General features: G+C 35.6%; 3 protein-coding genes across 3 annotated transcripts; 2 read left to right on the forward strand and 1 right to left on the reverse strand.

Annotated features, from left to right (window-relative positions):
* Positions 1–5057: 5057 nt before the first annotated feature.
* LOC145010511 (LEAF RUST 10 DISEASE-RESISTANCE LOCUS RECEPTOR-LIKE PROTEIN KINASE-like 1.2) lies at positions 5058–6014 on the reverse strand. Its single transcript, XM_078969043.1, has one exon. The coding sequence runs from the start codon at positions 6012–6014 to the stop codon at positions 5058–5060; it is 957 nt and encodes a 318-aa protein (XP_078825169.1).
* A 1598-nt stretch (positions 6015–7612) lies between these two features.
* Positions 7613–8329, forward strand: LOC145010512 (zinc finger BED domain-containing protein RICESLEEPER 2-like). The gene has a single exon (XM_078969044.1). It carries the CDS (start codon positions 7613–7615, stop codon positions 8327–8329), a length of 717 nt encoding a protein of 238 aa, XP_078825170.1.
* A 6-nt stretch (positions 8330–8335) lies between these two features.
* On the forward strand, positions 8336–9641 carry LOC145010513 (zinc finger BED domain-containing protein RICESLEEPER 2-like). The gene is made up of 5 exons (XM_078969045.1): positions 8336–8549; positions 8686–8872; positions 8954–9061; positions 9103–9535; positions 9606–9641. Exons 1-5 carry the CDS (start codon positions 8336–8338, stop codon positions 9639–9641), a joined length of 978 nt encoding a protein of 325 aa, XP_078825171.1.
* The last annotated feature ends 13297 nt before the right edge of the window (positions 9642–22938 follow it).

Below are 22938 nucleotides of genomic sequence, written 5' to 3' on the forward strand. Positions count from 1 at the left end.
ATATATATATATATATATATATATATATATATATATATATATATTTATATATATAGGATATAGATCCGGTAATAATTTTTTTTTGGTAGGAAGGTAAAAAGTTTTTTTTCTACATATTTTTTTGACGAACAAAATAAATGAATCACTAGATGATTCATTTGTAAGATGATTCACAAGAAAAAATTCTCAAAAAAACATCTTTATGATTCATTTTTAAGTAAATTAAGAAAAAATTCATTTTTATGATAATTTTAGTGAATAACAACAAAATCATTGTATAAATGAATCATCGATATGTTTTTTTGAGAATTTTTTCTTGTGAATCATCTTACAAATGAATTATCTAATGATTCATTTTGTTTGTTCGCGAAAAAATATGTAGAAAAAAAACTTCTTACCTTCCTACCAAAAATTTCCTTCTTATTTGATCTTGACTCTCTCTCTCTCTCTCTCTCTCTCTCTATATATATATATATATATATATATATATATATATATATATATATATATATATATATATATATATATATATATATAAATGTCTTAGCTTCCTACCCAAAATTTCCTTCTTATTTGATCTTGATTCTCTCTCTCTCCCTCTCTATACATATATATATATATATATATATATATATATATATATATATACATATATATATATATATATATATATATATATATATATATATATATATATATATATATTTGAATGGCACCTAAAAAATAAATTTAATGAAATAAATATGCCGTACTCTATTAGTCTTGTTTATATAAACAAACGTGACATAAACGAAGTTACTCAAACTTTGAACATCAAATAATCTTTTAACTACTTAATATAATCTAATAAGATGCTAATAAGATGTTAAAAAAACAAATACTTAAAGATCTTAGTTTAAAAGTTTAAAATGTTTAAGATAATTGTAGCCATAAGTTTTGCTATGTTCTGAAGCTTCGTCAAGATAATGAGTTTATTAGTTGCAAAAAAACTATAATTTAGAAAACAGTTAAGTTTTAAAGAACATACTGACATATAAACAATTGTTTTTAATATTGTTGGTGCCATACTGCCATAATAAAAGAGATTCATGTTTTACAATTATGATAATTAATCTAAGCGTGATCAAATACTTACTGCTACAGGGTATAAGCTCTACAAAAGATTTTTTTTTTTTTTAAATAATTCGGGTATACCTGAAACCCAACAAACGTACCCTATATACCCGACCTAAAAAAATCAGGTTACCCTAATACCCAAAAAAATTAACTCAATACTCGATTTACCTGATACCCAAAAAAATCGAACGGATAATTCGGATATCGGGTATTTTCGATGCGCTACCAAAATCCACACATTGGAACCCAAAATTGCTTTAACGAGAATACAGAGCACATGATTCCAAAATCAGTGGCACCTCCCAGTAACTTCCCTGGCCTTGGGTCGGTCCACAATTTTGTACCCGTTGGTTCCTGTGGCCCAACGACCCAAATTCATGAGAGTAGTGATGTTGTCTTCTCTGCAAGTATGTTCGAATCCCTCGAGTCCACAGTAAGAAGGACGACAGTTTCCCCAAAATGGATATATGTGATCGACTAACCACAAATGTATAATGTGGTTGAACATTCGTTAAATTGTTGGATGTTTGCTAGAGAAAGACTTGGGAGCAGAATTAAGATGATGTGTAATGAAACATTGTTGTGAAGAGGAAGTAATGGAGATACAGATGAATATTTAGGGGATGAAATAAAGGTATGAATGGTCAATAGAAGTATGGTAGCTGAAATTTCCATGGTGGGAAGGGATGCGAATGAAAGAACGTCTCACTGCTAGTTTTGACTTTTTGGATTATTGATTATTCAAATAGCAGTTGCATTTCAAATCCTCTCTAATAAATGAATATTTTTTTGCCACTTGTTACACTCTCATTCAATTTGCCAAGTGTCATTTTGTGGTTTTTTGAATTAAGTTTTATTTTCCCACATATCGTTTTATGAGTTTTTCTATTTTATTAAATTTCACATAATATTTTAATGTAATAACTACAATAAATGTAGTAATAAATGGATATTGATTTCCCTAATAAACTTACCTTTTAATTTCAAAATTTCCAAAATTAAAGTTTCTTTTCTTTATTTAAATTATTTATTTAAATTTAAAACATAAAAAAGATTTTCATTATAATAAATCATTATTTTTCTTATTTTCTTATAAATTCAGAGTTCTCAAATATTTTGACATTTATATTTAACATTTTTTTTTTAAATTAACCCATGTAATACATGGGTCTCACAACTATTAAGGATAATATGATGATGTAAGTTATAACATATGGTTTGACTTATGTAATTTTCATACGATTGTTGTTTTTTACTTTTACATTTAGTCTATTTGTGCTAGGGATACAATGTTTCTGACAACACCATAAATTTTTTATGACTGATTCAAAAGATGAGGAAGACAATTAAGTAAGTTATAACAAATTTCTTATGTTATAAAAAGCATTATAAATCAATTATATTCTAATAAACTTTTGTTTCATTATATTTTTCTCTTATATCATACATGTGGTAACTAAAATAGCAATATACTTTGTGAGACCAACGTAAATATCAATTTACTTTGTTAAGACATTTACGACAATGAACAATGTATGAATGAATTTGGGATGTAATTTAACAATAGCTTTGACTTTTTCTGTTTTGAACTTGATTTCATTTATTATGTTTTAATCTATTGTTATTCTTTTGTTTTATTGTCTTTTAATCTACTGTTATTATTTTGTTCATTCATATGTTGTTTAAATGGGTAGATTAGTTATTATATAATGCTAATATGAGACCAAATTAGTAGAATGGTGATATACAATAAAACAAAAACAATTTTTTTTTATTACATCCGTCACACTGTCCACCGGATAGGTATAACACTAGTTAAGAGATAATTGATTGAAAACGAGATTTCGATTCGTTATTGAAATCTTTGATTATAAAAGATTATAAGAGATAATATTATGTGGTTGCAAACAGAAACAATAATATGAAAAGTGTACATTACTAACTATTAATTGTTAATACTACAATTAAATTAAATGCGACTTTAGATAATGATGTTTCGTTCTTTTAAAATTTACAGAATAATATTGATTAGAATACACATTTAGTTCTAGCATTAGACCATCTCGTATGGTCATCATGAGACCTCTCGTAGTATATGTAGCCACTAAGCACAAATATGAATACCATCTCAAGATGTTAGTTGTGGCTACCGGTAAACAACTTTCGTGGTCAATAGGGGTTGGTAGTGGCGAATCTAGAACCAAAAACCATATGGCTTCTTATGTAAATAAAACTGAAATAGGTTGGTCTTTTAGCAAAAATAAATAGATCTTTTAGTAAAAAATGATATAGTTCCTACATATTTTCTACCTACCTTCTACAAGGTTAGATACGCCCCTGGTGGTGGGAAGCACGAACCATCGCACTCAATCAATCTGTTTCACTCTCTAATTTTCTGTATCTCTCTTTATTTTTCTCCATCTCTCTATAATTTAACTAATTAAAAATATATATAATTTATTTTATTAATAAAAAATAAAAAAGACAGTGGTGAGTATCTCAACCTTAGTGGTAGTTAGTGGTGATTATGTCACCACCACTATAATTGTTTGAAGGTATAACCGATGATCATTTGTACATGTTTAATTGTTTGAAGCATCTCATAGATTTCTAAGCAAATAAAACATTGTTGTTTCTTTATATAACAACGTTTCATATTCCAATTTATAGAATAAAGTTTCAAAGAAATATAAAATCAGTTTTCACTTGAGGACCTTAATGTATAACGATTTAGTCGCAACTTATTTAGTTCGTGCCATAACTTATTTAGTTATTTAACCTTTATATAAAATAACATTGTTATCAAATTCGTATCATTTAATAAGTTCTACGAAAGTGATTTTTTTTCTTTTACTGTAAAACGCTTGTTTTTAACAAAATATACACCCACGGTTAATTCTTATCACAAAACCGTGCACAATTTCAGTTATAACACATTTAAATAATTGAAATATGGTTATATAAATAAAATATTAATAAAATATAACTTTTTTCTAATTATAATAATTAATATTTTGGCATATTAAGTAAACTTTTTTATATTTTAGTAAGACGTATTGACCACAGCACGACTTACAAATGTGTAGTCATTAACTATTTCTATGTGTGAGAATTAGAAAGATGTAAATTACCTGGTTGTTAAAATGGTGTTTTCAATTGTAAAATCATACGACTTTACGATCCCACACGTGAATATCGGTTCCGATCTCATTAAACTTGTTTTTTGTTAGAATCGTAGCGGAATCATATAATCAAGGCATAGAATTGTTCCACACTTACATTTCCGCTATTTTTCTCATTTGAGCGATGTACTTTACCTTCCAATTTTAAACGACTATAACTTCTTCATATATAGTCGAATTTTAATGATCTTTGTTCAACGAATTCGTATTGGTGTTAGGTCCAATTTGGCAAAAGACTAGAATATTTTTACTTTTAATACTAAAGTTTTAAATATTTTAGAACTTGTGGATGCCTCGTTTGTTATGTAAGATTAGATTGAAATATATGTATTAGCTATTGCAAAGCAAAATGCTTTGAACATTTTAGAACTCATTGACAATCAACTTATGGATAAAGAGTATGTTAAAAACTGTTTTTATTTCCTAAGAAAATGTTTTTAGAAAATAAAGTTGAATTTTCATTTTCAGTTTTTAATGACATTTAGAACTCATTGACAATCAACTTATGGATAAAGAGTACGTTTGGTTGTTAAAAACTGTTTTTATTTCCTAAGAAAATGTTTTCAGAAAATAAAATTGAATTTTCATTTTCAGTTTTTAATGACAACGCATTTGATTGTAAACGGTAGAGTTTTCATTCTCCATCTTAGAAATTTGGAATACTGTAAAACTCACTTTTCTAACTTACATACAATTTGAAAAATTGAAAATTTTCATTTTTTAGAAAACTTTGGAAAATTAAACGAACCAAACGCGTTTTCAAAATTTCAGTTTTTCTTTGATTTTCTTAGAAAAACTAGAAATTTTTTCACAACCAATCGCACCCTTTGTTTGTGATTCTGATTTTGCAAATCCAAAAACCTTCCGATTTAAAATCCTAATTTTGCCAAACTTTGTAATTATTCCCAAAACAGGGTTAAATGTGGGATTTAACTTACACGTACCATTCTTACACTGACCCGTCTTGGTTGTCCCACCGGAGCAAAAACACATGAACTCTCTTGTATCATTATTGTAACCGCACCGGCCATCGGAATTTTCACACATTTCGCAATCCTCTATTTCCCACCATCGTAGCTCGAATCCTCCCCTCAATGCTCTGATGAACTCTATCCCCAGCTCGTTTATTGAACGAAATACATCCAACACCGTCGTTACAATGACATTGTCATCGCATGAGTACGCATCCCAATTGAAATCCGCTGGCTCGGAATGCACACTATTAACGCACGACTTATTAGTCCGGGAACTCAGACACGGTATTTCATGAGCAAAATGAGGAACTCCGTTACAATTAAAGTGTATACTTAGGTTCACGTTCTGATCCGAGAAAATGAAAGGCAAACTTTTGATTGTGATGTTATGGTTCATCCTCGGGCAATGAACGGCAGTAAAAACGTCGTAATCTTGGAGGATGATACTTCTTGTTCCGTAGGTTATATTTTGGATATAGTAAGATTCGTATTCCAAATTAATAATTGGAATATCCCGTTGATCACCGTTGTTGGAGCAATTGATTCCAAAACCAGGGTAACCGCAGAACTGGGTGGAGGTTTCACTGCCGATCCTCCAAAAAGGGTAGCTAATATTGATGTTCCCGCAGTTGTATGAAGGGCAGTTGGGGTAAACTGAGTTACTGGATTGAGCATCAATGGAGATGAAGAAAAGGAGGGAGAGGAAGAGATAAAGGGAAAGAGGGAGGAGAAGGTCCGACATGGTTTTTGGAATGTTGAACAACGACTATAAAACACTCGATTGTATTTATAACACAAGATAAGATTTTAGATTTGAGGGTTTCTCGTAAATTTCATACAAGACTAGGCTTTTGCTTTTAGAGAGAGTTTCCACAAATTTGATTAGTCTACTGAAAAATTGATACCCACTTTCTGGAGTTTTTGGTTCATGTGGTTTGCGTGGTCATATTTGTTCTAAAATTGTCAATTTATTATTTCTAGTATATTGAATTTAGTCAATGAAAAGAATCAAAGATCACTGGGTGTGGTAATATGTCACCCCCATATTATTTTTCTTTATATTTTCCTGATAGTAATGGTACCACACTTTATATATAGGGCTGTAAACGAACTGAACGTTCGGTGAACAGTTCATGAACCGTTCGGCGGGAAGTTCGTTTATTTAATAAACGAACGAACATGAACAAGATATCTGGTTCGTTTAGTTAAACGAACGAACACAAACAATGCTCTTGTTCGTTTGTTTACGTTCGTGAACGTTCGTTCCTTTACGTTCGTTTATTTATGTTTGTTTACGTTCGTTTGTTTATGTTCGTTTGTCTATTCATGATTATTCAATTATATATATATATAAAATCAAATATTGATTACGTAAATTTGTGTACATGCAATAAAGTACTCTACTGAATTAGTTATAGGTTTGAAAAAGAAAAATGATTTTTTTGTAAAAGTGTCTAAGTTAAGAGACCATTGGTTACAAGTGTTTAAAAGTAACGTGGCTAATTTTGATTAAAAGAAGCAGGTGAAAATATTCAAAATATTCATTACGCTCTTTTGTCTTCGTCAAATTCGTTAGGGTTTGCTTCCTCACACGCCGTCTCCGCCTCAGACGAGACGATCAGATTTGTCTTCAAGCCGTCTACACCTCAAACGATAGAACTTCGTCACGAGACCATCAGACTTCAGGTCACGCCGCTTTTGGACTTCTTGTGAGCATCTATCATAGACCATCGTCTCGTACTCTGTTTTCGACTTCTACTCAGACATAGGCAGTTTCATCAGCAGGTAAACATCTACTGAAGCTTTTTAAGCTATATAATTATGTTGGTTATTTTTTTAACACTTCCATGATAAGATTTGATTATTATTGCATGGTAGATGTCCGATGTTTCTTGTAATCGACCGCCTCTTTTTGATGATGATCAATATTTAGACTCACACTCGCCATTCGAATCGACAGAATTTGAATCAAGTACAAACACTCCAGTGATGGAAGACACTCCTTGTCCTGATGTTATTGTTATTACAGCTGATGATGGAGATGTCGATACAGCTGCAGCAATGGATGACCTTGTTGGTGGTACAGAACAAGCAAATGCAGCTAACAATGAAGAACAAATTCCATTTACTAAAAGAAAACGGAAAAAGACTTCAGAAGTTTGGGAACATTTTCTTGATATTAAGTTGGAGGATGGAACAGAAATGTGTGAATGTATCCACTGTAAAGAAAAAATAAAGAAGCTTAAAGAAGGAACAACCACACCATTGCTTAGGCATGTTGCGAAAGATTGCCCGATTTTAAAACGAAAACGAGAAGTACAATGTTAGTTAAATTTAAAGATGTTTCCAGGAAAGTCGGATGCTTCGTCAATGGTTAGAACTTTGAAATTTGATAATGCTAGGATGACAGAGGTTATTTCTCATATGCTTATGGTCCATGAGTTGCCTTTTAACTTTGTTGAGTATGATTTGTTTAATGTGGTAATGAAAGAAGCTAATCCCGCGTTTAACAAGATATCGCGTGCATCAATTAGAGAAGATTGTATTTCTAGTTATGGAATTGCAAAAAAAAGAGTTCAGAAGTTGTTGAATAATGTCAACCGAGTGAGCATCACTACTGATATGTGGACATCAGGTCAAAATTTTCATTACATGGTAGTGACATGTCATTTTGTAGATTCTGATTTTAAGCTTCATAAAAATATCTTGAGTTTTGTTGATGTGCCTCCACCTTATTCCGGAGTATGTATATATGATTCTCTCTTTAAGTGTCTAAAAGAGTGGAATATTGAAACAAAGGTTGCTACGTTAACGGTGGATAATGCTAGAACTAATGATGTAGTGGCTAAGAAGTTGAGGGAAAACTTAAATCTTCAAGAAAAACTTGTTCTTGGTGGAACGTTGTTCCATGTACGATGTTGTGCGCATATACTCAATTTGCTTGTTCAAGATGGTCTAGCAGAAATTGAACCTATTATTCACAATGTTCGTGAAAGTGTGAAACATGTGAATGCGTCCCCGGGTCGATTGCATATCTTTAGTGAGCTAGCTAAATAACTTTCAATGTCAAAGAAGCATTTGATTCAAGATGTTTCTACTCGATGGAATGCTACATATGCTATGTTGTCTAATGCTTTGGAGTTCAAAGAAGTGTTTGTAAATTATGCCGATCAAGAGTCCACATATAAAAATTTGCCAAGTGATGAAGATTGGAAGAAAGTTGAAGATGTTTGCTCTTTTCTAGCACTTTTTGAGGAAACTACAAAAATCATTTCAGGTATTATTTATTTTTATATGTTTTGGTTTAATTATCACTTTTAGATTAAAAACTAATCTGATGCCTATATCATACATCTATGTTTATTTTGACTAAAAAACAATCTGATGCATGTATGTAAGTTTATTTTTTATAGGTTCTGAATATCCTACATCCAACTTATTTCTTAGCGAGTTGTTTGGAATAAAGGAAGCTTTGGATGCAGTAGCTTTAGATGGAAGTGAATATATGAAATCAATGGCCATTAAAATGAAGACAAAATTTGACAAATATTGGGGTGATTGTAATTTGTTGATCTCAATTGGTGCGGCATTGGACCCAAGGTATAAAATGAATTTAGTTGGGTTATTTGGTTTTATTTGATGTTTTTTTTTTAATTTTAATTGTTACTCTTTTTGTACCAGGTATAAAATGAAATTGATTGACTTCTCTTTTAAGGCCATATATTTTGACAATGAGGCTCCTCGACAAATGCAAATAGTTCGGGATACTTTGTATCTATTATTCGAAGAGTATGTTGATGCCCATAAAGCATTGTTGTTGCTTCATCAAGTAGTGGAACAAACAGTGGTGTTGCCGCTCCCAAGAGTAGTTTTGCTTCGTTAACCAGACGATTGGGTAGAGGTCTTAAAACTGGGACAGCTAAATATGATCAACATATTAGAAGTGTCGATAGTTTTACTGCTTCAAAATCAGAACTTGATACTTATTTGGAAGATGGAGTTTACATTGGTGAACCAGGTGCAGATTTTGATGCATTGGCATGGTGGAAAGAGAACAATTTGAAGTTTAGAATTCTTTCCAAAATGGCTGCCGATATCTTGGCAATTCCGGTTACTACTGTGGCGTCTGAGTCTGCTTTTAGTGCTGGTGGGAAGGTTATTGATCCACATCGTTGTTCTTTAGGAAGAAACATGGTAGATATGCTTATTTGTGGAGCTGATTGGTATAGACATTATTATGGGTTAGAGAGAAAGAAAAACAAGGTATATTTCTTATTATTAATTTTTTAATATTATGGATTTATTGAGCTAATAACTTTTTGGTGTGAAATAGAAAAATGAGGATATTGTAACTATTGAACTACCTTGAGGAGGAAGATGATAATTGATGTTCTTGATGGTAAATGTAAATAAATTGTTTATACTTTAACGCTAATTACTTTTTTACTTTTTGATATAACTTTAATAATTTTGATATGTTTTATGTTTTTTTGTTAGTAGAATGGATGTTGAATTGAAAGGATGGATGTTGGATTGAAGGATCGGCTAGAAGGGAAATGGTTTTCTGGTCTTTTTGAAGTATTATTTGGTTATTTTTGTATGGAATGGAAAACAACTAAGTAAAACTTTATTGTAGTGTTATGTTTTTGGTGAACAACTAAGTAGAATGTTATTATTGTATGGAAATATTGAAGACGTGTTTGTTTTCATTTAAGTTCATGGTTGTTTATCTATGTTCGTTTAAGTTTGCTTGTGTTCGTTCATATATGTTCGTTTAAGTTTGTTTGACTTTGTGTTCGTTTATGTTCGTTTGTGTTTGTTTATGTTCGTTTGTGTTCATTTATGTTCGTTTGTGTTCGTTTATCAACTAAACGAACGAACATAAACGAACACGAACACCCTAAATTGATTAACGAACGAACACGAACATAAAAAGTTAGTTCGTTTAGTTGTTCGTGTTCGTTTGTTGTTCGGTTAAAGTTAAACAAACGAACACGAACAAGCCTCTGTTCGTGTTCGTTTGGTTCGTTTACAGCCCTATTATATATATATATATATATATATATATATATATATATATATATATATATATATATATATATATATATATATACATACTAGTCGTTACCCGTGCACAGCGGCGGAGACAAATAGTTTCTTTCAACGATATTTTTTTAAAGAAAAATGTTATGTTCCAAAAGAAAGTTCATGTTGTGGGTGAGAGGAAGGGTGGTAGTCGTGATAGTGGTTGGTTGAAGGCGGAAGGAGGCAGAGCGGCCGTGGTGGTGGTGGTTATACTGTCTTGGTTACTGGTTACGGTTCTTCGAGAGAGTGTGCGTATATTTCTTACTTTGAAGGGATTATGAAGATAGATATTATGAGATGGCTTGTTACTAATGTGAGAGAAAAGATCCTCTATAAATTGTTGACATTCACCGCTTCAAATGGCTGAAGTGTTGAGATTGTCGGGTTCAATTTGCAAATGAATTCTTTTATTAATTTGATACGAGATTTTTAGGGGATAAAAGATAGAGTTAAAGTTTTAATCTTATTATATTATAAATGGGTTGTAATTCAAACTTAATAGTTTGGATGTATTAAAAAAATTATATTATTATATTCAATCTATTTATAGAAATAGTTAGATTTCTTTTATAAGTAGTATATATATATATATATATATATATATATATATATATATATATATATATATATATATATATATATATATATACTAGTCGTTTACCCGCACCAAACGACAGGTGTGAGTAATTTCTTTCATAAATTAGTTTCTAGAGGCGATTAGTTTTTTTGCGCAAATAGTTTATTACATTTAAACAGTAATCAGTAAGAGTCATGATAGTAGTGACAAAATAAATTAAGAATTAAAATAAAAAGTTAGGATTGTTTATAATTGTACATGAATAGATGATTGATTGTGTATTATTAATCGTACAACATTTATTTACGCACCATATTTGATGTTTAGACTTAATTGTCATTGAATTGTTCTTGAGATTCCACTGATACTTTTGTATTGTTATTGATACTTTTGTATTGACAAGTATCACTAAGTATTTATTTGAATTCACCGATTCAGTTTTCTTTTCGACATGTGGTTTTTTGGAATTTTAAAACAACAACTGATTAAAAAAACTCTTATTGTATTTATAACAAATGATATAACTAAAAAAAACTCTTATTGTATTTATAACAAATGATATAACTGATATTCCATCCTCTAAATTTTTTATTTTAGGGTTACGACAAAGGAAAAAAAAAAGTCGCATGATAACTTTACTAGATAAAAAAAAATAATAATAAAAACACTCGTTTTAAAAAATAAAATCATTTTATTTAAATTATTATATTTTGGATTGTACGATGATCATATATAAATAACTTTTTTAATTGAATTCTATACGACTATACGTAGACTCTCAGCAAACATGAATATTGTTGTTTAAACATCATTTCTTAGTAACCCCGTGATTTATATATACTATATTTTAACAATAAAAAGTTGAACCTTTGTTTTAACGATTATAAATTCGACATACATTGTATATAAAAAAAATTACAACGAAGAATGTATAAATCTTCCACAGAAAAAATCTTCGACATACATTGTATATTAGGCAAGTCAAGAAGTATATTTAATTATAAATCTTCCATTGAAAAATCAACCTTATTGGTTTCTCGGAAGTCACGGGTTACAAACAAGTCTTCTCCAAAATTCTTCCACGCTGTTTTCTATGCAGCCACTAGATTACAAGCAATATAAAATTATTGAATACCATGTCCAATCTAAAAAAACAAATAATAGTATTTTTGTGGTCAAATATAAAATATTACTATATCCCTATTATATTAACAACACAAAATATAAAAGTTGATAAAACACCCGAAGAAGGCTGCGGTGAATTCGAAATTGGATTATCAGCAATCGCTTCGGCGGGTTCAAACGCCTACGACTGTCTTATTTCCTTGGGGTTTCTAGGCTCCATCCAATGATTTCTAACGAGTGGACTACTATTCATGGAAGAAAATGTGTGTCCGTGTTGGGATTCCGAGCTTAAATGTGTTCTGGTCATGTATTGAAATTTAACTTTGTATAGGTCTTACGGTTTTGTAATCTTATGCTTCGCACTTTGTTAGTATGTGACAAGCCGTCGTTAGCTTAGGTGTCCAAACCTCATTGGTCAGTGAATAGCTACATTGGTCGGTGAATAACTGTTTCTCTTCTCACACAGTATACATAAGAGAGTTAGTTAGATAGAAAGAATAATTTTTGCTAGATTTGTTCTTTTGTTCATTATATCAAACTTATCTTTGCTCTCTAATGAAATTGAATATCTTATTTACTTTCATGTGTTCATCTAATCTAATTTGATCTTTGCAAAACATAAATTCTTTGGTTTAGAATCTTATCGTTCCTATCAAGTTGTATCAGAGCGGAGCATGACTTTTGTGAACTATTTTTCTAATCCCCAATTTGTTTGAATTTCTTCGAGTTCTTAGATTTTTACTTTAAATCTTCGATCGATCTTTCATTTTGCAAAATCTGTTTGCAATTTGATTGTTTGGAATTTATTCTTCACTCATAGATTTGATTCTAATCAAGAAAACTTTTTTCTTTAAATTCTTCTGAAAAATATGTCAAAAGACAATTCTCCTTCAATTTCTTTCAATCTCCCTAGCAGCATTGTAGCTAATACTAGGTATCAAATTCTTTTCCCAGTGTCTTATGAGGGTTGGGTTTCATTTTGATGACTACATTCTTAGAACCGGAAATCATAGATATAACATTTGGCATGTTATTGCTAATGGTCCTTATTCATACTAAAAAACAAAGGACGTTGTCAAAACTCAAGAGTAGCTGAATGATATCATTGCTAACACTGATATCATAGAAGATGAAAATGAAAAACTGCAAAACAATTTGTGAGCAAAAATGTACCAACCTAAAAAGCATGACAAAATTTTTCATTTTAAAACAATATATGAATCCATAAATCATACAAGACATTGTTTCCAAGAGTTATAATCATCAATCAAAGTATCTAAAACTTTTAGGTAATAAATATCGAGGATGGTGTGCACAATCATGCATTCGCCTTGCCCCTATCCTCATATGTACCTGAAACCATAAAACCAAATTGCAATCCAAATCTTAGCGAGTTTCCCCAAAGTATCTGTAATACCTGTGGATTCGGGCTAGTCAATTTAGAGATAATAAGCATTAAAAATGACTGTTTGATAGAAGATTATTTATGACAAATAATCTTAACAAATGTTATGGTATATGTGACAATGACCCCATACATATAAAGAACCCTAAAATCCGACTTCGTATGAAGAAGTTATGCTTCGTCGAAGTTTCCTGATTAAACTGGCACGACTTTGTATATCGTAAAAAGTAACTTTTTGATAAACTACTTTTAGCCTAAGTGGTATAAATGAAAATCATAGTAGTCATTAAACCGAGAGTGTACATATAAAGAAAGTCTAAATCTGACTTCGTTAGAGGAAGTTGTGATTTTTCTAAGATTCAGCTTAATACTATACAACTCAGAAATCGAATTTTAGATCGGTCGATTTTTAGCCAAATAGATCAAAACAAGAGTTAAAGATCTCATTAGTAGGAGTTCAACAATAAAAAGACAGTACAAAACGGAGTCTGTATGTACAGTTTATGAATTTTACACAATCATTAGCAATGTAATCTTCTCAGACTGTTAAATTTAAGATCGATCGAAAATTAGCTAGTGGGGTCAAAAGGAAAGTTGCAGTACTCAGAAATACCTATGCGTGTATATAGAAAATGTCTAAAAGGAGCTTGTATGCGAATGTTATGAATTTTTTAAGATTGAAGTTTTACATGTGTTTTGCTTGCTGCCCACGCCAATACGTTGGGTGTAGCGCTAAAGTACGTTGGGTGTAACTCGAAAGTACGTTGGGCATACTCCGACCTGGAAACCTGTATATAAGTGGCGAAAATCGCTCATTTGCTCACATTTTGCAAACCCATTTGCTCCAACACTTCTTTCCTCTTGAGTCCAAGTTCTTCTAGTCCTTAGGGGTGTTTAGAAAGGCTCAAGACATCAAAGAGCCCGTCTAAAAGGAGCTTTAGGGTCTAGATTCTGCCAGCATAATTTCCGACTTTTTGTTAGAAACTCTATAAATTAAGTTGCACTTACTGTGGTTTCACTGTAACATATGTTTAAATTCATTATCATTATTATGAACACATAAACAAGATTTATCAGTGATTCCAAGTTGTTATACTGATTGATGTACTTACGAGGATGATGACAAACCCATATTTTGTGAGGTGTTTAAAGTGGGATTTCCAAACAATATACTTTATATATCAAACAGAACCTACCACCGACATGATCCTACCTGGTTAGCCCTTATCAGCTATAGATTAGTAGACTTTGAATTAACGACGAATCTAAACTAATAAGTAGTCACAAGAACTAATAAACTAAAACTTAGGGATAGTTGAACTTGGATTACATCAAAGGAAAGGATAAGTGTTGAATCGAAGCGTTGCCCAACTTACCAGTTGTCACTTCAACTAGTGAGTGCGCACTTACTTTCAATTTACATATAGATATGAAGTATCTAGATAATTACATGCTTATGTGCTTATTATATGTTCTGAGAATTTTATGTGTTAGATAAGATGTTATGAGATGATGTTTAACTTACTTAATCATATGATTATTATACACTTATAAATGTGTATTGGTTAGTACTAGGTCATGGTATATAGGAGATGATAAGTATGTGATGGTAGATATGTGATAATAAAAAGGTTTTCAGCTTATTTAAGCTCATTAAGTCCCTAAGTTCTTCACCTTATCAACACACATTGTCTTTTTGACCAAATCTCAAAGTCCTAGCCATCTTGAGAGCATTCTTGAGTTTACAAAGAGTTTTTGGGTGTCCTTTTGTGATCTTGAAGAAGAAGAAGGCTTGGGGAGAAACATTGGAGAAGAAGGAGCTTGTAGATCCAAAGGTTGTTCATCATTTCTAGCTCATTGGAGGTATAAAGTCTGAAACTTGTTCATTCTATGTCTAGATCTTGGTTTGGGGAAAAACTTAGCATTTTTTGGTCCCATAACTTGGTCTCGTGGAGTATAGACTACTCCAAACCATTTGAGTTGTCCTTTTGGGCTCTTAGGGGTGCATGAAGTCATAAAAATTAAATCTTGGAGGGTAGAACTCAACCATGCATAAGTTGGTTACCACTTAGGGGAGATAAAAGGTTTGATTCATAGTTTGAGTCCCATTAAGTCTTTCAAAATCTTAAAGTTTTCAACTTTATGTCTTAATACACCTTAATGAACTTGGATCTAAATTTTGGATGTTAAAAGCTTAATGGGTTAAGCCTTTTGGGGTGGTTTGGCTATCCGACCAGTATGCCCGACATACTCCTGAGTACACTGCACTTACTAGGCCAGCACCTCGAATTCGGATCAAGCAACGTACGTCGGGCGTAAGAGTCAGGTACACCGTAAGTACCAGCTTACGTATCCCTTTGGATTTTGGGCTCAGGATTAGATGGGTTGTGTTTCCTTTTTTGATTTTTGGCCTTAGGCCTACTTTTGGTATCAGTTCATTTGTAGGCTTTAGGTCATCCTAGAGCTCTAGGGCCTATGTTGGACCTTAGGGTCCTTTTTAGTTAGACTTAGAATGTCCTTTAGGCTAGTTTGGATTTGGGTCTTGGTGATTTAGGCCCAATAAGGCAAGGGTTAAGCAACCTTTTTAGGGTTTGGACTCTCGTGTTGGATTATTGACCTAATTTATAATTAGGGTTTTATACTTGCAATCTAGTGAGTGGATTCCACGAGTCAGTAGCTTGAGTGTGATTTTATACCTTCAGTTTGAGGTGAGTTTCCTTCACTGTATACGAGGGGTCGAAGGCATTAATGTCGGCCCACTAGATTATGTTTGTAGTATAATGATTGTCTTCATGACAATTACATATTATGCATGTATATGTTTGATGTATCTATAACTCTTAGTGTTATGATTATATGTGTTAGTGGTAGGGGTGAAATAGACCTGATAGTGGTTGAAAGATACCGAAGGGGGCGAAATAGACCCGGTACCGGTTGAAAGATATTGAAGGGGGAGGGTGAAATAGACCAAATTTGTTTTTTTGCTATATATATATATATATATATATATATATATATATATATATATATATATATATATATGGTATGGGTATTTGGGGGAATTTACTAAGCTTTGTGCTAACGGTTTTCAGTTTATGTTTCAGGTACTTCCAGCTCGAAAGGGAAGGGCCTAGCCTGATCGAACTACATCTTCCTATGTTATTCCTCATCACGTGATTTTGGGATTTTTGTACTCTCATAAAATTTTACCATGGACATACTATTAACTGTTTTGATATGGTTATCATATGATTGGAATGAATTTAAAAAGAAAATTTTATTTGAAATATTTAGATGTTACAATGTAACAGCCCAAAATTTTCAGGTATTTATTATTAGTGTATTTTTGGAGAATTGTGAGTGGACTCGTCGAGTTGGAGCTCAAACTCGCCGAGTAGGATCACGATTTTGGACGCGGGTTCGCGTCTGGACTCGGCGAGTCCAAGAGTGGACTCGGCGAGTCCACGCTGTTTAATGAAACCCTAATTCCCAGGGTTTGAGACCTATTTAAAGGGGCTTATGGCCGTCATTTGCGGCCACCAACCCCTAGAGAGAAACCCTAAAGAGATTTGAGCATTTTGGGAGAGAAAAGAGGCCATTATTGACCTTTGAAGCTTGGTTTGGCAAGGCAAAGGAGATTCTAGCTAAGAGAAGGCAAGGCAAGTGGACATTCTTCGATTGTGGAGCTCATAGCATCATCTTGGAGGTATATCTTGGCTTCCTTTTCCGGTTTGTATGATGAACATGGGGGTTTAGGGTTTCTTGACCCCTTTGTTGGTTAGATTTGATGTCCATTTCGTCCCTATTCATGATAAGGCTTGAGATGAGATCCATAGAGGTCCAGAAGAGCTGTATTGCTTAAGCTTTATGAGGGTTCATGAGATTATTGGCCTAGAGTTATGAGATATGGGGCTAAACATCATTTATGAGCAAATTGTTGTTGTTTGAGCCCCAAGATTTGGACTTTACGTGATTATCATGCTTGGGGAGGCCAGATCTATGAATGTATGGAACAGATATGACCTTAGGAGTGAGTTTGAGTTGATGCATGACGTGGACTCGCCGAGTCTGAAGAACAGACTCGGCGAGTAGCATGAAGATTACCCAGCACCACTTAGCGAGTGGTCTTGCCGAGTTAAGGGATTGACTCAGTGAGTCCGGGAGAGTCAGAGTGGGTTGACAGGTGGACCGAGTCAAGATGGAACTCGCTGAGTTGTTCTTGAGACTTGGCGAGTTGAGTTGTGGAGGCCCCACAACTCATGCCAGGTGGAACTCGTCAAGCTAGGAGAATACTCGTCGTGTCAAGTGAGGATCCCAGGGAAATAAGTGTATGCGCATAGACTCGCCGAGTCGCTATAGTGAACTCGCCGAGTCCAATCAAAGTTGACCGTTGACCATTGACCAGTGTTGACCTATGTTGACTTGTTAAGGGATAGTCAACCTTAGTTGTGAAGTGTTATTTAGAGACGTATTGTGTTATAGGAGGACTATAGATCGGAAGATCGAGCACGAGTGATTTTAGGGACTTACGAGTTACCGAGATACGCGAGGTGAGTCTTCTCACTATACTTTACCTTGAGTAGGTAACTAGAGTTATGTGATACAGTGTTTGTATGCTATATATGTGTTATGTGCTGCGCTGCATTATTCTATGTGATTTATGCTGTGCATGTTTACAGTGTTAGAACCTGAGGGTTCACAGAGTTTGGGTGCATGGACCCACAAAGTTATAGCCTCGGTGGCTAATATGTGTTATATGTGGTATTTTGGGGAACTCAATAAGTTTTGTGCTTACAGTGTTTGGTGTTATTTGTTTCAGGTACTAGTGATGACCGTGGGAAGGCGCCAGATTGATCAGTACACACGCATGAGATTTTATGATTTTGAGATCTTCGGATTTTTGTATTACTTGGATTAAATTTCAAACATGGTTGTTTTATGAATATTAAGTGAATTATGTTTTTATCGAGAAATTTGTTTCGAAATTTACGGTGTTACAAGTTGGTATCAGAGCCAGGTTTGAGGGATTCGGGTACACCTTCAGGAGTATTTGAACTCAAACTGAGTATTTGGAAAATATTTTCAAAAGAGAACCAAATTTTCTAAAAGTAAAAGATTTCTAGAGAAATTCGGAGAAGAAACGTGTGTATGATCAGTCAGTGCCCGAACGGTGATTTCCCAAAATACCCTTATATTATATGTTTATGAGATGGTTATGATGTATTCTCTTGCTAGAGTAGGCTAGGTATTCGTATTAGGACTAGAGTGCCCTGATTTGTGATGCCTTAGCCTAGGGAGGGGTGAGCTGCTATTAGAGGCTTGAGAGTGAATAGGTAGCAGCCAGGAGCTTATGAGAGATCTGTTAGAAAGTGATAGAGTACTTGGAAATTGGGATTCGAAGAGGAGAATTTGGGGTGTATACTGAAACGGTGTGGACAGTAGTATTAGGCCCGTACTACTGAAAGCACCGGGGTGGTGTACGGTCCGGGTAAGAATCTTCGGAATGCCAAGGATCAAGGAGGGATGAGTTGTCGAGTGTGAGTATACTCGAATGGATTCTAATTTATCGTATGTTGTATTTCAGAGGTTGATCATGGTGAGGACACGTCATATGCCGCAGGGCGTTGGGGCTAGTGATGAGGAGATCTGTCAAATCATTCACGAGGAGGTGGCTGCGGCCATCAGGGCAGAGATACCAGAGATGTTTGGGTCTATTAAGACCACGCTGATTGAGACTTTCGACGAGCGTTATGCTGCTCTTTCTGAGGGTGCTGTTGCGGCAGCTACCGTAACTATTGATGCTGCGAGGCCACAAGGTGGTGATGCGTTGCTGTTCCGGGAGTTCAACAACACGAAACCACCAGAGTTTGATGGGACCCTGGACCCGGTGGCGGCTATGAGATGGATTTCTGACATAGAGGGGTGTTTCTTCACTTTCTCATCTCTTGAGTATTTGAGAGTACGGTTCGCGCTGAACCAGCTTCGCTTGGGAGCGAAGGACTGGTGGAAGTTTGTGATATCGTACTTTTCGCCTGCTGAGCTTGCGCGGTGACCTGGGAGAGGTTCACTGCCATGTTCCGAGATGAGTACGTTCCCCAGGTGGAGAGGGAGCGTTTGGCCCAGGAGTTTCTGACCCTCAAGCAGGGCACTGAGTCTGTTACGGTGATTACCAGGATGTTCCACGAGAGGGCGATGTTCTGCCCTGAGCACGTGTCCACTGAGCAGGCACGTATGAGCCGGTATTTGAGTATCTTGAGGCGAGAAATTCGGGAGTTCGTGGCGAACTCCTCGTACCGGACATTTGCTCAGCTTCAGGCAAATGCCCGGAAGAGGGAGATCGAGCTGGAGACTCAAGCTAGAGAGGAAGCTGAGTCTCAGGGGAGGGATCGGCGACCGACACAATTCCAGCCAGCAGCCAAGCGGGCCAAGCCCGCTGATCCCAAATCAGGGATCCAGAAGGGCCGCAGTTGTGGAAAGTGCGGCAAGGGTCATGATGGAGTATGTAGAGCTATATCTTGCTACAAATGTGGCAAGGAGGGGCATATGGCCAAGGACTGCCCCAAGGGGTTTGCAGTATGTTTTCAGTGCAACCAGACCGGACACCGGAAGGCGGAATGTCCGCTATTGCGGGGATCAGCTCAGGGAGCACCTCAGGGATCTGCCCCTGCCGCCAGTGAAGGCCGAGGCGTCGAGGGCACGCGGGAGAGCCTTTCGGTTGACCGCAGAGGAGGTCCGCGCAGCGCCCAATGTCATGGCTGGTATGTATTCTTTCGTGTATTTATTGTAATGTTGAGATATTATGCTTATATTATGTTATGCGTAGGTACTTTTCTTGTGAATTCTGTACCTGCCTTGGTACTATTTAACTCAGGTGCGAGTCGGTCTTTTGTATATTTGGCTTTTAGTCAGCACATTAGTGTTAGTTGCGAGGCGCTGAGTCGGCCTCTGAGAGTTTCCATAGCTGATGAGAAGGTGATATATGCAACGGAGGTGATCCGTGGGTGCGTACTCGAGATTTTTGGTTTTGAGTTCCCGATTGATTTGGTTCCTATTGCCATGGGGGATGTCTGTGTCATTGTGGGCATGGACTGGTAGAGCAGGTTCGGTGTGATTATTGACTGCGAGCGACAGCTAGTGACCATACGAGACCCTAGTGGGGGAGTTCTTACAGTGTACGGCGAGGGTACCCGTTCTGGATCAGCGTTTTGTTCGGCCGCTAGGGTGAGGCAGTGTCTACAGCAGGGCTGTAAGGGTTTTGTGGCGTTCGTGTTGGATACGCGGGTTGATTCCAAGAGGCCGAGGTCAGTGGAGGAGGTTCCTATAGTGCGTGAGTTCCCGGATGTCTTTCCAGAGGAGTTATCGGGTGTGCCTCCCGTGAGGCAAGTAGAGTTCGGTATCGATTTAGTCCCGGGGGCCGCGCCTATTGCTAAGGTGCCTTTGTTGGATAAGGTGTCTAAGTCCATAACTTATTTGGTATATACTTGACCCGACCGGCATGGTCCATTTGGGTTGCATCTCATCCAAACTATTATGGATAATTTTATGAGAGTTATACACATATGTTTATTAATATATTATGAGTTAGAATATATTAATATGAAGTTACGTTATTTAATTAGTTTTAGTCTTAAATTAATTATGAATTAATTTAGAGATTAAAAGGAATACTAATTAAATTATGGGCTATTTGTTTCATATAGTGTGGGCTAATACTCATTTGTTAATGGGCTAGGCTTATGTGGAAGTCCATGGATGATCCATGGAGCTTTTAACCCATGGATCCTTGGAAAAGGAAAAGACATGGGTTATTAGGGTTTCACCCTAACCATGCACACTATATAAGCATGCTTATGGAGCATGAAATGGAGCCTAAGAGAAAACTAGTGAACTAGTGTGTGTGTGCATGTGTGTGGCCGATTTTATACAAGGTGTATACTCTCTCAAAGTTTTCCAAGAGTTTGTGGTGTTTGTGATTCCATTTGAGGCATTCACACTATTGGTGCTTGGCCCTCAAACTCCTTAGAACCAAACTCACCAAAAGGTATGTAATCTCTTCTAACTCTTTTATGTTGAAATGTTCCCCATGCCATGTTAGATAGGTTATAAACCTTGGAAAATTATTATTTTGCATGTATTTAGACAAACATAGATCCAAGGTTTATTAGGGTTGCATGCACACTTAGGAAGTGTTAGATTGCTCAAAACCCAACAGCCTTATCGTCTTGCACCCCCAGAGATGCAAGAGTTATCCTCGCAGCTTCAGGAGCTGCTGGGGAAAGGGTTTATTCGGCCGAGCAGCTCACCGTGGGGAGCACCTATTCTGTTTGTCAAGAAGAAGGATGGTTCACACCGGATGTGCATTGATTACCGGGAGTTGAACAAGCTGATGGTCAAGAACCGTTACCCATTACCGAGGATCGACGATTTGTTCGACCAGTTGCAGGGAGCATCTTGGTTCTCCAAGATCGATTTGAGGTCTGGCTACCATCAGGTGAGGGTGCGAGATGAGGACATCTAGAAGATAGTGTTTAGGATGCGTTATGGGCATTATGAGTTTGTGGTGATGCCTTTCGGACTCACCAATGCCCCGGCCGTGTTCATGGATCTCATGAACCGGGTGTGCAGGCCTATGTTGGATCGGTCGGTGATTGTATTCATTGATGACATTTTGGTATATTCGAGATCTATAGAGCAGCATGAGGAGCATTTGAGGGAGATCCTCGGAGTTCTGAGATCGGAGAGGCTTTATGCCAAATTCTCCAAGTGTGATTTCTGGTTGCGAGAGGTCCAGTTCCTAGGACATCTTGTTAACCAGGAAGGGATATTGGTCGACCCGGCCAAAGTTGAGGCGGTGATGAGTTGGAAGGTGCCGAGGTCAACCTCAGAGATCAGGAGTTTTCTAGGGTTGGCCGGTTATTATCGGAGATTTATCAGGGATTTCTCTAAGATCGCAGTGCCACTCACTAGGTTGACCCGAAAGGGTGTCGCTTTTTCATGGGGCCCCGAGCAGCAGGCCTCCTTTGAGACGCTTTGCCAAAGGTTATGCGAGGCCCTGGTGTTAGCCCTCCCAGAGGGAATGGAGGACTTTGTTGTATATTGTGATGCATCGATCTTGGGGTTGGGAGTGGTGCTGATGCAGAGAGGGCATGTGATAGCATATGCATCGAGGCAGTTGAAGCCTCATGAGACGAGGTATCCCACCCATGACCTAGAGTTGGGGGTAGTGGTATTCGCCCTCAAGATTTGGCATCACTATTTGTATGGGGTTCGGTGTACGATATACACGGACCATAAGAGTCTGAAGTATTTAATGGATCAACAAAACCTAAATATGCGGCAGAGGAGGTGGTTGGATGTGGTTAAGGATTATGATTGTGAGATCCTGTACCATCCGGGCAAGGCTAATGTGGTAGCCAACACCGTGAGTTGCAGGGCGGAGAGTACCCCGTTGCGAGATGTATGTTTGCGATTGAC

The sequence above is a fragment of the Lactuca saligna genome, chromosome 8, assembly GCF_052625555.1.
Source record: "Lactuca saligna cultivar CGN05327 chromosome 8, ASM5262555v1, whole genome shotgun sequence".
NCBI lineage: Eukaryota > Viridiplantae > Streptophyta > Magnoliopsida > Asterales > Asteraceae > Lactuca > Lactuca saligna.

Excerpts from the sequence above, each read along its gene's own strand:
- LOC145010511 (XM_078969043.1), bottom strand. The coding sequence starts at position 6,014 with ATGTCGGACCTTCTCCTCCCTCTTTCCCTTTATCTCTTCCTCTCCCTC.
- LOC145010512 (XM_078969044.1), top strand. The coding sequence starts at position 7,613 with ATGTTTCCAGGAAAGTCGGATGCTTCGTCAATGGTTAGAACTTTGAAA.
- LOC145010513 (XM_078969045.1), top strand. The coding sequence starts at position 8,336 with ATGTCAAAGAAGCATTTGATTCAAGATGTTTCTACTCGATGGAATGCT. Across the intron at positions 8,550-8,685 it reads AACTACAAAAATCATTTCAG|GTTCTGAATATCCTACATCC; the intron begins GTATTATTTATT and ends TATTTTTTATAG. Across the intron at positions 9,536-9,605 it reads TAGAGAGAAAGAAAAACAAG|AAAAATGAGGATATTGTAAC; the intron begins GTATATTTCTTA and ends GGTGTGAAATAG.